This window comes from Cyprinus carpio, chromosome B1 (genome assembly GCF_018340385.1).
Source record: "Cyprinus carpio isolate SPL01 chromosome B1, ASM1834038v1, whole genome shotgun sequence".
NCBI classification, from domain to species: Eukaryota; Metazoa; Chordata; class Actinopteri; order Cypriniformes; family Cyprinidae; genus Cyprinus; species Cyprinus carpio.
The window spans coordinates 5461108-5479347 of record NC_056597.1 but is presented as its reverse complement, the minus strand read 5'-3'; the positions used below and the strand labels follow the sequence as shown (position 1 = coordinate 5479347).

Genomic DNA, 18240 nt, shown 5'->3' with positions numbered 1-18240 from the left:
GTTTGAACTCTTCAATCATTGAAATAATGTTTGATAATTATTAAACTTATGACAAAAAAATACTACAGTGATGTTAAAATGACAACATGCTATACATCTACATGTTTCTATAGTGTTAATGTCTAGTCTATAAAGATTTAAAGGGGTCATATGATGTTGCGAAAAAGCACATTATTTTCCACATACTGTACATTATTGTTTCTCCTCTATGCCCCGCCTTTCTGAAACGTATCGATTTTTACAAAGCTCATCGGTCTGAAAAGCGAGGTGTGGTCTGATTGGCCAGCTATCCAGTGCATTGTGATTGGCCGAATACCTCAAGCGTGTGACGGAAGTGTTACGCCCCTCACCATACTGTGATGCCGTCTCCCAGCACGACCAGACAAAAACATTAAAACCCATTACAAACGAGGCATTTGTTGCATCCAGTGGGGACATAATTACTGATTATAATGACTTATACTGTCTTTTTACGCATTGCATAATGCGCCGCATAAACTTAAAACCATGTCTACATTTGTGATCAGAGAAACAACAAAAAACAAGCCTACTCTACACTCCTTAAAACTTGCTTTTGGAATCATCAGTGGCAAATTATTGAAATATGTAAATGTACTTGCAGTCTGTGAGTCAGAACAGCCAGGTCTACTATCCCAGGATCAGGAAACAGTCATCCATAAAATGCGTTGCACACATCTGAATATTTGGGTCGAACTATTCTGGAACAGTGTTGAAATACAACTTAACCACTGATTTCTAGTTGTGTCCTGCTTTGGAAGGCCAAACAAAGTAGTTTCGCTTTCACAACGAAACACACAGCTTCTCCACAACATGGCGGCAGTGGCAACAGTGAGAATAAAAGTTATGCCTTCTTTCTTTGCGTGAACATTTGGGCAGCATTATGCAAATCTTCCCACATCATAACGTAGACGTGGGGTCGTGTTAGAATGAGGCGTTTTGGGGTGTTTGGTTGACTCTTAACTTTTATAAAAAAATATCTCTTTGGATTTGAGACTTTAGTCTTTGCAACTTTACAGATATTCTTTATGCACCAAGAGCTTGTAACACTCCAAAGAGAAAGGAAAAATTGAAACCGCTGAATTATTCATATTTTTAGTAGTCAGCCTCAGAGTTAGGGAGACAGAGATTTTTTTTTTTTTTTTGTGATTCAGTGTCTGATTCTTTTTGAATATTTTAACACTAAAAAGTGATGGCCCCTTATCCAATAACTAGCTTAAACACCATTATTAGAAATAACTGCAACTGCACTCCCTATATTTATTTATATACGTTTCACACTAATGTGTGAAAATTGTCACACTACCATTATGGTACTTGGCGGTTGGTGTGAGGTTCTTATGAAACATAGCATTGGCTTTGGATTTATCTGTCCATAAGAGCATCATACAGTATGTTCTTGACTCAGCTTGGGAATCCCATTGTCTCTGGCAGACACACATAGTTAAATAAAGATATGTATGGCAATGTTATTTTGTTTTATACAATGTGTAATGGTGCCTATTGTAAGAAAGCTGGAGAGATTCACACATGTTCTTTCTGGTGTAGCTGGCAGTAGGCGTGATGTACTTAATAAATACTGTGATAAAGGCAGTTTTATTTTGTGCATGAAATGCATAGCAAGGGAGTTAAGGAACGATGTCTGTATTCAGGGTATAGTATGTGATGCATCCTAGAGCTTTCATTAGAAATTAATGACAGTGGGGATGAGAGGGGAGAAAGCAAGGCCAAGCTGCGGTATATGGCAGACAGAGCCACTGAAAACTCTGCTGTAACTCAATCCCAGCAGGACGGCTCATTGGATCACCTTTCTCTTTTGTGCATGTTTGTATGAGGTGGAGAGAATGATAGATACTAACATTTATTGTCAGCACAATTAATCAGGAAAAAAAAAAAGATATTTAAAAAAAAAAAATACTGTTGCTACAATATAACAAACCATGAGAAGTATGAATTAGGACTGTTAATTAAACAAAATAAAAGCATACTAGTGACATGGCTTATTGTGTTGATAGTAAATGTGTGTATACAGTAGGTAGACAACCTAAATGGGTAATACCGCCGCGCGTACCGCCGCCGCAGGGCCGCGGCGTTAACTGCAAGTCAGTCGCGTGTTAAATTCATTCGCGAAACTACCGCAAGGTGGCGCAAAGGGACGGATTGCGAACTGAATGTAATTGTAAAATGAGATAAAAGGAGGAAGTAAAATAACAATAACATTATGATATAACATTGTAACATCTTTAAAAACCATTAAAAAATGTATAGTGAGTTAATTTCAAAACGTAGGATAGTCTTAGGCTACAGTCTACTCATCAAAAATTAAAAGAAAGACCTTTACACAAAGGATCTTATGCATGCTATTGTTATTATACTATTCTGTTATTATTCTTGATTTTTCAAACTGCTAACACTTTGCATTTTTGAATAATGCCTTTACTGTGTGACCAAAAATTTAGTATTTTCTGTTTCAGCTGTTTGATCGCGCTGGTGCCTCGCGCACATTCATTGGAAACAGTAGCCGTTCATCGTGCCATTCGGCGTGAGCAGCGGTCCACCCTGGCATGTTTTTGCTAATTATGATTTTTTTTTTTTCGTCGATACTGAAACACGCGTGAACTACAAAGCCTATTTTACCTAATGAATAATATTTAAGCTTGACATAGGCAACATCACGAATATGGAAACGTTTGGATTTGTCCCGAATGAGAGAGCCCAACCTTACCTTATGGTTCGCTTTAAATTATTATTCATTTATTTTTGTTTATAACGAAGCCTATATTATTATATACTGCAATTTTATTTATCCATTAGAATTATATATTTGTAATTATTGTTCTGTTCTGATAAATTTGTTAAATTTAAAGGATTTGTTGTAAAGTGAAGAGAACTAAAAATATCCTGTTGGCACATTATAACATTATTAGGCCAGCCGTTATTATTTCTGAATGTAATAAAATGCAACTTATACATGACTTATATATTTTTTTCCTTTCAGAAAATTATTTTATTTTTTAGCCTGTTTTTTTTAAATAATAATAATAATAATAATAATAATAATAAAAAAACATGCAGCAAACGAAAATAGGCGATTAATCGGTTAAAATTTGTAATTATAATTATTATATACTTAGGAACAGAGTCTGGGCCTAATCTAGGCTCTCCAGGGTATTTTTTTTATTTTTAATTTTTTTTCATTGCATCTGAAAATGACTTTGTGCAGCACATTTACTTCGCACTCTCAACCTGCCTCCCGTGTTGCTAAGCTGTGGACGATTTCAAAATGTTTGATATAAAGGTTGACTAATGTATAGCGCAATATAGTTTATTGGTTATTATAACTTAATTTTAGAGGTAGTTGCCTTAACTAAAAATAAATAAATAAATAAATAAATAAATAAATAAATAAAATAAATTCGCAAACTGTTGCGTTAACTTTATTTTGTTTCGTCTAAACAATATTTTTTAGACTAAGAAATATAAATTCTCACAGAATGTAGCCTTTTCATAACCAATATATTGAACCATCTCTTTATGTTTTTCTAAATCCCAAACAGAGTCCAGACATCAGTATGATCCGTCTATGATGTTTTATAGGCTTTTTTAGATTTGGGAATACACATGCGTTACAGACATGACTAAAAACATTTTGGCATTTTTGGAGACATTATTATTATTATTATTATTATTATTATTTTTTTTTTTTTTTAGCCTACTTACAATGCACAAACCAGAAGCAACAATATCTGCAGAGAAGTGTTGGCCATTCTCAAAACATAAAATATCAATTTTATTTCAATTTTCGTTTTTGTGTTTCAGAGGAAAAATCATTGTTAAAGCATCTTTCCATTACAGACCGTTCTGAAAGAAGAATTTATGCAAACGCGTATAAAATGCTTTAAAAAACATTAACAGAGATGTGTAGAGGGTATTTAATAGGTCTGCCTCCCACGTAAGATTTTTCTAGTTACTAGTCGTTCATTTGTCATTATTCAACTAATCAGAGGTTTATATTAAATTAACATCTATAATCCATAATAAGCCTTAATATATTCCGCACTCAAGCACATGCATTAAGTTTGCCACAAAGCACAGGCAGAAGTAGCCAAATAATTGTAAAAAAGGAGACATTTTAATTATTTATTAATAATCAAATGTTTTCTTGTCGGCTGCAAGATGAAATTCACAGTGCTGGCTCTCTCCACATGGACGCGCCTTTAGAGAGAAATACAACCTTCACAGATTACATAATGCTTTCATTCTGAATTGATTCGTTTAAAAGACATTTCGAGCTTTCTGTAGATATATTTCTCATGTATGTGAGGCACCCCAATTTTACGTTAATTCATTATCAGGAAAAAATTCAAGTGATCTAGAGGGCGCCTGCCTGTCATGCATGCGCATTAATAATTTTCGCACAAACACTTGAATATGAATAATAATTCACATTTTGCATATGCATTACAACGTAAATTATTTTTTACATGCAATTATCCAAAATAAAACCAAACAAGATTTGTAATGGTGATAAAACAAATAAGAATAAATGCTGTGCGTGCACTCAGCATCACTCGCGCCGCGCAAATCTTGCACGCAGACATTTTACACACCTGCATTTAAATGCGGCTGCAATTTTTTATTTTTTTTTTTAACTTAAATTATATGAAAGCAAGTAAAGAAGGCTCCCTTTAAAATCACTGAAGTTGTCTATTAATGAAGCTCTCTTTTTTTTTTTTTTTTTTACATCATTTGCACTTTGGTGATTATAATGAGAGAACTTGAGTTCTCTCTAAATCGTGCATTGAGTTCTCTCTTAATTTATTCGTTTCTTGTTTTAATTAGGCCTAAATAATGGGAACGAAATTATACAGTGCCTCACGTTTTACTAAAATAAAGAAAATAATTTATAAAACACGCAACAATTTCTTAGTGTACAGACAAACATATTTGTCTGTCAAAATAACGGACAGGTAACGAATAACAAAAATGCATGTTGTTTTATTAAAGGAATTTTAAAATATAAATTAAAATATAGGCCTAATATATGAGAATTGACATTTTGCATAATAATCCATCTAGCCTAGCTCACTAAAATAGGCTACCACTTTTAATGCTCCGATGCAAAGTAAACCACAATTTCTTTTGAATAATATAACACACAATTCATATTATATAAATAATACTGCGCACCTATTAAATGTGTCAAATCTAAAATATGGTGTAATACTGTGTACCTTAGAGAAAATATAAAGCACAGGCTCAGGCACAGGCTTGACATTTATCCTGCTTGAATTCGTTCTAAGAAATGCACATAACTTCATAAGTACCAAACTTTCATCTGTGAATATTAAATATTTTAACTACAATGTTTTTCTTTCATTTTCGCTGACTGCAGCCGTCAAAATGTAACACATCAGCGAGGCAAAACTGACGTCTATTTGCGAAAATGTGCTTTGATGCGCTTGTTTGATAACTTGTGATTAAAGCGCCACTCAGTGGTCAAAAGCTGCAAATGCACTTTGCAGATGCCACGGCGGCGGTACGAGCGGCGGTAGAAGCAACGTTTTGGATGGCCACCTACTGTATATACACTCACTGGCCACTTTATTAGGTACACCTTCAGAACTGCCATAATTCTTTTTGGCATAGATTCAACAAGGTGTTGGAAACATTTCTCAGAGATTTTGGTCCATATTGACATGATAGCATCATGCAGTTCCTGCAGATTTGTCGGCTGCACATCCATGATGCGAATCTCCCGTTCCACCACATTCCAAAGATGCTCTATTGGATTGAGATCTGGTGACTGTGGAGGCCATTTGAGTAAAGTGAACTCATTGTCATGTTCAAGAAACCAGTCTGAGATGATTTGAGCTTTGTGGCATGGTGCATTATCCTGCTGGAAGTAGCCATCAGAAGATGGGTACACTGTAGTCATAAAGGGATGGACATGGTCAGCAACAATAGTGAGGTAGGCTGTGGAGTTTAAATGATGCTCAATTGGTACTAAGGGGCCCAAAGTGTGCCAAGAAAATATCCCCCACACCATTACACCACCAGCCTGAACCATTGAGACAAGGCAGGATGGATCCATGCTTTCATGTTCTTTACGCCAAATTCTGACCCTACCATCTGAATGTCGCAGCAGTAATCGAGACTCATCAGACCAGGAAATGTTTTTCCAATCTTCTGTTGTCCAATTTTGGTGAGCCTGTGCGAATTGTAGCCTCTGTTTTCTGTTCTTAGCTGACTGGAGCGGCACCCTGTGTGGTCTTCTGCTGCTGTAGCCCATTTGCTTCAGAGTGCGACATGTTGTGCAGAGATGGTATTCTGCATACCTTGGTTGTAATGAGTGGTTATTTGATTTACTGTTGCCTTTCTATCATCTCTGACCAGTCTGCCCATTCTCCTCTGGCCTCTGACATCTACAAGGCATTTTCGTCCACAGAACTGCCGCTCACTGGATATTTTCTCTTTTTCGGACCGTTCTCTGTAAACCCTAGAGATGGTTGTGCATGAAAATCCCAATAGATCAGCACTTTTTGAAATACTCAGACCAGCCCGTCTGGCACCAATAACCATTCCACGTTCAAAGTCACTTAAATCCCCTTTCTTCCCCATTCTGATGCTCGTTTTGAACTTCAGCAAGTCTAGATGCCTAAATGCATTGAGTTGCTGCCATGTGATTGGCTGATTAGCAATTTGTGTTACCAAGCAATTGAATAGGTGTACTTAATAAAGTGGCCGGTGAGTTTATATATTTAATTCTTTTAAGATCCTGGAATCTGAATGGCTGAGAGAGTCTTCCAGGAGTGTGATATTTCATGAGTGACAGTATACTAATCAGTCTTAATTGGTCAGTAATAAGTGTAAAATTAAAATGAACAATCAGGATAATTTATGTATGATATTTTATTGTTTTTATTTTTGTGTACAGATTAATGTGCGTGTGACTACTATGGATGCGGAGCTGGAATTTGCCATCCAACCCAACACCACTGGCAAACAGCTCTTTGATCAGGTAAGTTTTGAGTTTAATACTAATTTACCAGCCAGGACAGTATATTTGTTAATATCTGTTTAATGCAGGGATCAACGCTAAGGATTTAAAATAAAAAAATAAAATAGTTGCTGTTATCATTGTTTTTGATCTGTTATCTTGTATTCTAATAAATAAGCTTATATGACACCAGTATTTTAAATACCAATTAAATTTTACAATTCTCTATTTCAAATTCGATACCACAGCAAAAATCAGTAGCCAAAAATAAACATAAATATATGTTTAAACTTTATTAAAGACAAGTGAGAGCCAGTAAGTAAGAACAAATGAACAAATTACAAGTAATAGCACAATTAAATATAGGCCTAATCACAAAAATAGAAATTAAATGATGCTTTAGGTCTTATATTTGTAAAATACATATAAAACAACATTTGTATATTCTTCACTCTGTGTTGCACCTTGATTTTTCATAGTCAATTGAAATTGGAGGCAACCACTGCATTTTAATCATAAATTGAAAAAAAAGTGCAATGTTTGATTTATATTCAACTGTATAATAGGGTTGGGCGATATAGCAAAAAAAAAATTTCAACAATATAATGTTTCATAACGTTCAGTATCGAAAATTATTGACATTTTTATAACCTTTTTTAAAACAAAAAGCAATAGAAAAAAATGTTTAAAATTTAACCATTGTATATTTCTAATTAACACAATTTATTGAGACGAAAAACAAACAGTTTTTGTTTTAACAATCAAACACACACACACAAAAAATGTCATCTCATTTGTAATGATTTATATGCAGATTAAATGTGTCTTTATTGTATGGGTCTAATTGTCTCCCGAGGCCACAGGAGGGCGCAAGGAGCCAAATAATGCAGCGCATTTAAATTGTCAACGCAAGGAAGTAACTCTATAAAAACGTGCATTACGTCTAAATTAACTCATAAAACTCAAATATAATTTTGTAAATTGCATAAACAATCATGAACAAAACAGCATCATGTATTTATGCATTGCTTAATCCGAAGAGCCAAAGTGCCATTCATACAGATTGCATTTAAAAACATATGAGACGCAGTGAAAAGGAATAAACCTCCACAAATTCGTGACGTGTTTTCTAAAAGTTTTAACTGTTTTAAGTTTGCATGGCTTTCTATACATCTCTTGTGTGAGACGCAAGCGCAGCAGTCATATTTGTCCATCTAAAAAATGCCCTGAATATGTATCTGTGTGAATGGCTTGGTCCCGGTTTTAACCTTCATAAAGATCTTCTCGGCATTGAGCTTCACTTTTCTCTAATATTTTGAATGAATAACGCAGCAGCGGCACGCCTCGTGGGTTAGAGTAGACTAACAAAACATTAATGCAACAATGTTACTTACATTATCACCGCATCTCGCGCGCCACTGATGACACTCCCTGATGCACACCTAACATTCAAATGCAATTTTAAATTCAACTAATATTCATTCTTTATTCACAGTATCCTCATCACAGGCAGGAACAGCATTCATTTCAGCATGTGTTCGTGTTTGTGTGTGCTGTCTGCGTCACTTACAGCACGTGCCTTTATCGTCCACTATATCAAAAAATGTTATATCGATATTGAAGAAGGTGTACCATCGATAAATATTGATACCGTTTTATCGCCCAGGCCTACTGTGTTGCGTCAAAATATGTAGCAAAAACAGAATTACCTGACTTTAGCTTTCTGAAATTGTGCTACATAAAACATGTGTATGAAACAGAAACAGCAGGTGGGCTGAATGAGATGAAGATGCACTCTCTTGACAGCAGGCGGTGCTTATGGTACAGTAATACAGCGTTTCCTTGTTTACCGCTGTAAACACAGCAGTACTGCGCGTATTAACACTAATTTAAATGCATTATACGGAGACAAAATGAAAATAAAACACCATTTCCGAAAACAGTCATTTCCGTTCCCCTCAGAAACACATTCATATAAAATTCAAGGTGGCTCGCACGTGTCAGACGCGGCAGTCTGTGCGCGCGCTGTTCACACAGAACACAGCGCGCTAGTACTGAAAGGAGTTGTCTTTCACGCCCAAATGCTTTTTAATCACTTGAATTTTTAAATTAACAACTCTTAAAAACACATGCAAATGATAAAATGTTGTGACGATGCTGCAGTGGCCCGATCGGGTAAGTCTACTGTCGCAAACGTCTTTCACGCTGGCCCCAGGCCATCAGGCAATCCTTATTGTCGAGCCCTGATTTGTTTAATGGAATATTTTGACTGTAGGTCAGGATTGATACCAATACTACTGATGTCTCTATGAAATTGTTTTTCCCCCTAATATTTAACCATTGACTATAGTCATTCAACATTACAGTATAATTGAGGGCTGTCAATTTGAACATTTATTAAATTAATAAAATTTAAGTGAACTTAAAATAATCTTCACATAAACCCAACAGAAATATACAGAAATGTAATAAAGTTATCAAACACTAAACTCTAAATGAAATATAGAGGAATCCTTAAAGCTATAAAAGTTATTGATTTCCTATTTTTTCTTTTTGTATTTGATGAACAGACGTCACAGCAGCTGGTTATTAGGTTGTTTTGACTGCTGTTTCTTTATGAGTCGTCGCTCAACGTGACACGGCTCTGACATACATCATCAACTCAATCTCTCAACTCTCTTTTCATTTTCTGACCCACTTTAGAGTCTATTAATGAGCTGACGAGTTAGGGCTGGGTGGTATATCGGGTTTGTATGATATATCGATATATTTTTATTATAAGCAATACGGTATGAGGCAATAACGTTTATATACATACACAGTAGTTTGATACGAGCGCATCTAGACAGTGCTGGGCTGCTCCAGAACCGTTTCGAAAACCATTTCAGAGACATGTTCTTAATGTGACTTATGCACAGTTTTAAGGCAGTTTTAAATGCCTTTTTGGTAGCTTCATGACTTAACTGACCACGATATTGCATGCTCGTAGTTTCAATCCCGATTTGATTTGAAATTATACAGGCTACAGCACGTGGCGGCACCTTTGTGTGTGCAATTGAAGAGCACACGCTCCGAGCACAGTACGGTTTCCACACTTGTTTGACTCGTGCCTGATGCTGAAGTGAAGTGGAGAGCACGTCTGAAACTTCTCCCATTTGATGTGGTCGTAAAGACGTTCTGCGTCTAAATAAATGCACTTCGTCAAAAGTGACAGAAGCAGCAGTTGTGAGTGGGGTGGCCAACCCTAGCTCCGCCCCTGCGTTAATTGCGTTAAATATTTTTAACGAGTTAAATAATGAATAATGACTTTATGCAACACCACATTAATCCAAACCACACGGATACATTGTTTTCGTTCAAATCCAAACGTAAATAAACATAGAAAATGTATCCGTGTGGTGTGGCTAACACAGAACAGCATACACTGTTTGCATTCAGTGGATACTCTCCAAAATCAACGCTACGGTGACGCGGAGGAGAAAAATTTTTGAATAAAGTCGTTATTTTTGTTTTCTTTGTGTACAAAAAGTATTCTCGTAGCTTCGTAAAATTACGATTGAACCAATGATGTCACATGGATTATTTAACAGATCTCCTTGCTATGTTTCTGGACGTTGATCGTGTTACTTACATTGCTGTCTATGGGAGGGTCAGAGAGCTCACCGAATGCATCAAAAATATCTTAATTTGTGTTCCGAGGATGAACGGAGGTCTTACAGGTTTGGAATGATATGATGTTGAGTATTTAATGACAACATTTTTATTTTGGGGTGGAGTAACCCTTTCACCTGACTGAGGGTCTTCTTGCGTATTGTGCACTTCAGCCTCCCAGAGGGGAGTTTCTTTAACTTGTGCTTTGAATGGATTTTGACGGGGAAGAAATGACCTCACCTCAAAAAGCTTTCTGACCTTATTGACTGATGTGAACAGGGCTTTCTGAATAGACCTTTCCCACTATAATTGTGTTGAATGATTGTTGCCTGTTTAGAGCAGCATTTGGTTCTCACATGTTCATTCTTTTATTCTTATTTATCTTCATTTTGAAGAACTTATATATAATTTAGCATATCTTTAATACTGTGTAGTTTAATTCAGAAATGGTAACTTCGATGTTAAAAAAAAGTCTATTTCAGCTCTTTCACATTTATGTTAATTTGTTGAAAGATTCATTCGTTCATGGTCATTCTGCAGGTGGTGAAGACGGTAGGTCTGCGAGAGGTCTGGTTTTTCGGTCTGCAGTACGTGGACAGTAAAGGCTACACAACATGGCTGAAGCTGAATAAAAAGGTAAGGCTTTCCCTTCCACTTTTCCATGTCTCTTGCTAGTAAGGATGTGCGATATTGACAAAAAATATATCTGTTTTCTGGGATTTTATCGATAACGATAATTAGATGATATTTTGCTGTATGTTATTGTGCCAGGACCTTAAGGACTGCTGTGGACTCTGCCGTGGAGTTTTTGATATTCTTCATATTCTGTGTGGTGGTCAGTTCACACTGATAGAAATTAGTCTTTTCCAATAAGTTTAAACTGTTTTTTACATTTTATGGGCATTTATACTTTTATAAAACCATTTTTTCTAATAGTGTCCATTATCTTTTGAGTCAAATTCTTACATTTAATCATGAATTAGAATAATAAGACTTTTGGGCTGTTACCAAGCAAATTAAATCAGTATCAACAAAATTCATCTTTGCAATGCAGAGGAAACAGAAGCTGCATCTGAAGTGGCATTTAGATGCATATATACACACTGCTTAATCCAAGACATGAATGCATTTAACTTACAATTACAAATGCATAAATCATGTTTTGATATATTAAATATAAAACGTTGAATACCGATATTTGAAATTATTTAAATAATGAAAGATACTTTGAATGTGAAATTAAAACCGCCAGCAGGTGGCAGCAAGTAACTGTTAGTAAGTGAGTCATTACAATTGAACCAAATCATTCAAATGGTTTATCCATTCAGGAACGAAACACCGTCATGTTGCTCACACACGCAAAATGTTGAAGTGGTATAAATAGCCTATATAAATTTTCTGCCCCCATGTTTTTATTTTTATGATCATTCTAAATGTAGTGAAACTGCAGTGAAAGAACACACTCTACGCACACACACTAGTCTAGACTTCATGTAATGAATGCATGCACTCTTTAGGTGTGTTTTGAATGGTTTTTGCAAAATACTTGATAATGTCAAATCGCACATCGTTAAAACAACAATTACGATATTATCATAGACGATATATATCGCACACCCCTACTTGCTAGTACTGCCGTTCTCATTAAGAGACAATTCCACTACACCTCAGATGTGCAGTTTTAACTGGCTTCCTGTTCAACAGCAGCAAAAAAAAAAAAAAAAAAAAGGTAAATTAGCCTGATGTTAAATATGTCCTGCTGTAAAAGCCTGTACTTTTCTATAAAAAGCTCTATGGAAAGTTGCAAAAACAGCCTTAAATGTTTAGTTTACCCAAAAATGAAAATTCTATTAATTACCCTTGTGTCATCATAAACCTGTTAGACCTTCAATCATCATTGGAACACAAATTAAAAAAAGCTTTCTGACCTTCCATAGACAGCAGTGCAACTACCACGTTCAAGACCCAGAGAGGCAGTAATGAAGTAGTTGAAGCAGTAGCTTGGATACTTGATTTATTCTTAAAAAAAAAAACTTGTCCCTTTTAGATTTGCACTCTATTCATTTACTGCTTGTTTTCTAAAAAAAAAAAAAAAATTAATTTAGTGTCTTTTTGTATTCTATCCATTTGTTTTCTTTTCATTTATTATACAATTAACAAAAGCAAAAAAGACCTAACACTAGCTTGCTCTATTCTTTTTCTATTCTATCTGTTTTCTTTTCATTTATTATATTATTTAAAAGTCCTTGCTACATGTACAGCGTTAAACTAACTGAGACTTGTTATAGCACCTGTATATCATTGCTCTTTTGTTGATTTTGATTGCTTCTGTTGTCCTCATTTTTAAGTCGCTTTGAATAAAAGCGTCTGCTAAATGACTAAATGTAAATATGGCATTCCAGTAGCTCAAACAGTAGAGTGTGGTGCTAGCAATGCCAAGGACATGGGTTCAAATCTAATTTCTCAGCAAATGCACGAACTGAAATGTATTCCTTGCATGCAGTATCAGTGTTTTGGATAAAAGTGTTTGCCAAATTTCCTAAATCAACAGGACAAGTAGAGTTCTTTAATGTGTTTCTGTGAAAACTTGGCAGGTGACTCAGCAGGATGTTAGAAAGGAAAACCCTCTGCAGTTCAAGTTTCGGGCAAAGTTTTTTCCTGAAGATGTTTCTGAAGAGCTGATCCAAGAGATAACACAACGTCTCTTCTTCTTACAGGTATTGGGAAACCTAGTCTCCACACACTTGCCGTCAAATTGCATTTATTTAATTTAGAAAATGACTATAATATATTGTGTTAGGATGGGTGTGGAGTAATTTCAGTGGTGCTAAACCCAAAACAATGTGATTGTAATTTTTAAGAATTTTACCATTTAGCATGCTTGATTTTAAGGAAGGGCCATCTGTATATTGAGAATCTTTTTTTCTTACAGAACAGTGCCAAATGATTATTATTACCACAATTTCAGTGATCATTTATATAAGTAAAATAATTATATGTTTTTTGAACAAAAATGCATTGCATTGACAGTGCTTGCATAGACAATACATAGGGCCCTAGCCCCTAGGGATTATTCTAGGGATTAGGATTATTCTTATTATTTTTCGTCCATGTATTGTATGTATTAGCTTCACATCCATGCTGAAGCTAAGACATGGGTGTGGCTCTACAGTACCTCCTAGAATGTGGTGATGCATATACCATATACCTTGTAGGGCTGCCCTTTTAATAGCTGACTAATCCTTGGTTAGCGAGAAGAGGATGACCTAAATTTTTTTAATTGGTTCAAGGCTCACAGAATTTCAAAATCCATTCACTGTTACAAATCAGCATGATTAAAAGCAATGAACACTGTGTAGGGACCATGTCAATGAGAACACAGTTCGTGCACGGAGCTCACTTCTAATGAGCTGATTATCTTAATAAGGTGTGTTCACTAAGAGAGACGTTCAAAATATCCAGAGCTGGGGGGCACGAGGATTGTAACTGAGAACCGCTGGTGTAGAGTAGAGTAGAGCTTGTTGTTTGTCGTTTCTCTGATCAAAAATGCAGACATGGTTTTATGTTTATGCGGCCCGATGCAATGCAACGTGTAAAAAAACTGTATAAGTCATTATAATCAGTAATTATGTCCCCACTGGGTGCAACAAATAGCTCGTTTGTAATGGGTTTTAGTATTTTTGTCTTGTCTCTTGTCATACTGTGATGCGTGTTCTGACCGGGACACGCATCACAGTATGACAAGGGGCGTAATATTTCCCTCACACACTTGAGGCATTCGGCCAATCACAAAGCACTGGATAGCTGGCCAATCAGAGCAATGTTTTTTGAGCAAAAATTTTCAGACCGATGAGCTTTGTAAAAAACGACGTGTTTCAGAAAGGCAGGGCATAGAGGAGAAACAGTAATGTACAGTATGTGGAAAATAATGTGTTTTTTGAACCAGTTCATTACACCAAATAAACAAAATAATGTTATTTTTAGCAACATCATATTAACCCTTTAAGTACTTCAGAACAAAACAAACATCCTCCAAATGGAGACTGGAATAACAATTATGATTTGCATTGATCAGGTAGAGTTTTGGGGACAGATGGTAATTTTTGGGGACAGATGGTAATTTGTATGAAAGATCCTGGGAAATGGCACGCCCTCTACAGTAAACAACGTTATCTCTAAACTTTTAGGATCTGTATTACCTTTTAGCCTACTTCTTGTGAGATTGAGACCATTGTACCAGTTGCCCTGATACAGTTTAAATGATACCAAACATGACTGTGAATATCACTTGCATTCATGTACACTGTGTGTATTGTCTATATCTCAGATCAAAGTGTCTGAGGTTCTGTAAATCTTACAGGATTGACTCCAATGACTGACATATAATCCAGTGTATTATTTCTAAGTACTTAAGTAAGGGAATGCTTAACCAAGTCAAAAAAAAATCAGGTAACTGAGGGAAGCTAGCAAATATGCCATTTACTGTGCATCAAGATCACCAATTATTTTAATTCCTTTCTTAATCCAGATTTGTATAGTTAGAGGTATCCAGGAGAACAGAGTTTTTTGTAATCACAGAAAGCTTCTTCCCTGTGCCCAGAGATAACTGTTACTGGGGTAATTTTCATTTCATGCTGGTCTATTGAGACCCATCTCATGTCACTGTTCTTCGAATGCAGCCAAAGCCACAGTGGGCAAAACTGTGATGCTAGATAATGAAGTCTAAAATTTGGGAGATTCAGCCCTCCTTTAGCATATGGGGACTGAAGCATGGTTAAATCAACTCTTGTTTTTTTCTTATGCCATAAACATGGATACAGCTTTAAGATCCTTAAAAAAATATTTAGGAATTTTAAAAGGGATGCAATGAAATAAGTAAATGATTTTGGGCAGTATATTCATTTTTATTGTATTGATTTTGACCAATTAATGATGGGGAAAATTCATCCACTGCTAAAGATCAGTTTTAGTTTGGTTCAGATATTTTACATAATTTTTATGATCCACTTTATCAAAGGAGCCACTGATATTGATACCCGACTACTTCAAATCACTGGGTTAAGAGATCCAGAGATATTTCCAATATCATTGTCTAGTGTACTAATTGGAAAGGCCTTATTTTTTGAGTAATTTAACTTATAAAACCAGATACTGCACTACCAGTTTATACCAGTAATTGATGGGTCAGAGCGAATGGCTGTAGCTAGTGTTCCTATAGCTAAATTGAGAAACCGTCCAACAAAACTCTATTAGTCAAAATTTGAGCCTTAGGGGCATTAAAGAGCATTTTGATATAGCCTATTGAATAAACGTATCCCCTGAAATTCCTAGCTCTCAATGTGCAATGTGCTTCATGGGATGTTCTCGTTTCCAAACAGTATTAATTACATAGAACAATCTTCGAACATTGTCTGCTCCCTGTCTGTTTTTGATAAATCCGGTTTGGTCTGAATGGACAATTTTGGGGATGACATTCTCTAGTCACAAAGCAATTAATTTGGATAAGACCTTATAGTCAGAATTCAGCAGACTGAAAGGCCTATAGGAGCCACATTTTTGTTGATATTTTCCTGGTTTAAGTAGCAGTGTTATTGCTGCAACCTTAAGTGAATACAGTAATGCTTGACTGTCTAGTGTCTCTCTGATAATGTTGGTTAAAGTGTTCAGTAGCTTTTTAGAGAAAGTATTCGATTGGAAGTCCGTCCGACCCAGGTGCTTTATTATACTGTAAAGATTTGATAGCACCTCCCCCTCAGATATTCCAACATCAAGAAGATCTTTATCTACTGTATTAGTTTGGGGGAAAGATAGACTATCAAAGCCACTTCATGCCAAGCCATCTTTATGTGATTATGATCTGAAAGAATAGTGGCTAGACAGGAGCAAGCTTTGAATCTTGACATTTATCTGTGGTGTCAGAAAAATATAAAATCACACATCACATACGTAATGTGTTTACTTGCCTATATTTATATCATGTAAATTAATATAGATCAAAGTGATTATACCGAAAACCCTTTACAGTTGAATTGAAAGAATGAGCACAATTCTTAACATGGCAAACAAGCAGTAAGTATGGAGCAATGGCAGGACTCAGATTTTTGTTATCAGCCCCACTGCTGATCTAATCCTGTTTACAGTAAATACTCCAGAGTAGGTTTGAGGTTATTGAACTGTTGCTATGACAACAGTTCCAAGATGAGTTTCGAGGAATGGAACAATCCAGGGTCATGTTGAATCATCAGTTCTAGATGATAAATTCTCAAAAGAGGAAACAGGCCCAGATTAAATATGGCATAATTAAACTGTTTGTGCTGTCTAGGTGAAGGAAGCCATTTTAAATGATGAGATTTACTGCCCTCCGGAGACAGCAGTCCTACTGGCATCTTACTCTGTTCAGGCCAAGTACACCGACTACAACAGAGACATCCACAAGCCTGGTTACCTCACCAATGACAGGCTACTACCACAGAGGTGAGCCTGTCTCCTCAACACAGTAATACAAAAGTTGGATGTAAGCTTCTCTGCTATGATTTATTACAGATTTGTAGTTCAATACTACATATTTATTATTTGTATTTATACATTAATATAAGCTACTTTCAGATTCAGAAGATGAGGTTATCAGGGTGGACTTTTTTTTTTTTTTACTTCTGATACTCATGCTTCAGTACACAGGGTAAAACAGAACCCAGTGCGTCATTGCAGGCTATAATTAAATGTGCCTGTGCCTTGGCAAGCCTTTAATGACCTCTTGTTGAATCACCTTGCAAAGCACTGTGATTTACAGACAGTTGAAACAGTGGAATATGATAAGGATTGGTCAAGATACTTGACTAAGTCATTATTGAGGTTAACTAGTTTCTGCAGTTTTTTTCTAATTTGTTTTAATCAAGATTTCTTATAAAGAGGCTTATCTGAGATGCTTTGCATGCTCTTAGGCCATGTGTCAACCAAAGGTTTTTTAGCAGCTGAAAATGCAGCAACAATTCGGACAATATCAATCAAGTTTAAAGTATTATAATATTAAAGTCTCTTAAACAGAGTGGCGCAAATCGCTTATGCATATCACATGCTCAGAATGAAGCATTTAAAGCAACATTGAGTCACACCTCTTCACAATGAAAGGTTCATAGCATAAATGGAAGTAATATTGATGCGTTGTGTATTATATCTATGCGACAGTTTATTAAGCCTTTTACCAGTTTTAAATTTCAGTTACTCTGAGTGTGAACAACAATTCATAGACTTTTCTACTCCCGTGTTGTGAACAGACATCCATTAGCAAGTAACATGGTTGAAAAACAGCAATAAACTTTAGCAAGATAAAGTCCTTTTATGCAAAACCAAAGATTTTAATCTACAAATCAAGTATAACAGTAGGAACATTGAATGATCTTGGAGAGTGTTTAACCATGCTGACTGTCGTAACTGAATGTGACCGAGATTTGAATGCTAAATGGAGAATTACTGACAGCTGTAGCGGAAAGAAGAGTTTGCGTGAACTGTAGTTTAACAGCTTAAATATCTGCATGAAAACTTTATGGTGCTTTATTTTATTTTATGCCTTT

The 18240-nt window shown here is 35.7% G+C and overlaps 1 protein-coding gene across 1 annotated transcript in view; it reads left to right on the top strand.

The window, feature by feature from the left end:
* LOC109051864 (radixin) overlaps positions 1-18240 on the top strand; it is a 72788-nt gene that overhangs the window by 33802 nt on the left and 20746 nt on the right. The window contains exons 3-6 of the mRNA XM_042716319.1: positions 6956-7039; positions 11210-11305; positions 13264-13386; positions 16992-17143. Of these exons, the coding sequence (XP_042572253.1) occupies positions 6956-7039; positions 11210-11305; positions 13264-13386; positions 16992-17143 (455 nt within the window). The remainder of the gene's footprint in view (positions 1-6955; positions 7040-11209; positions 11306-13263; positions 13387-16991; positions 17144-18240) is intronic.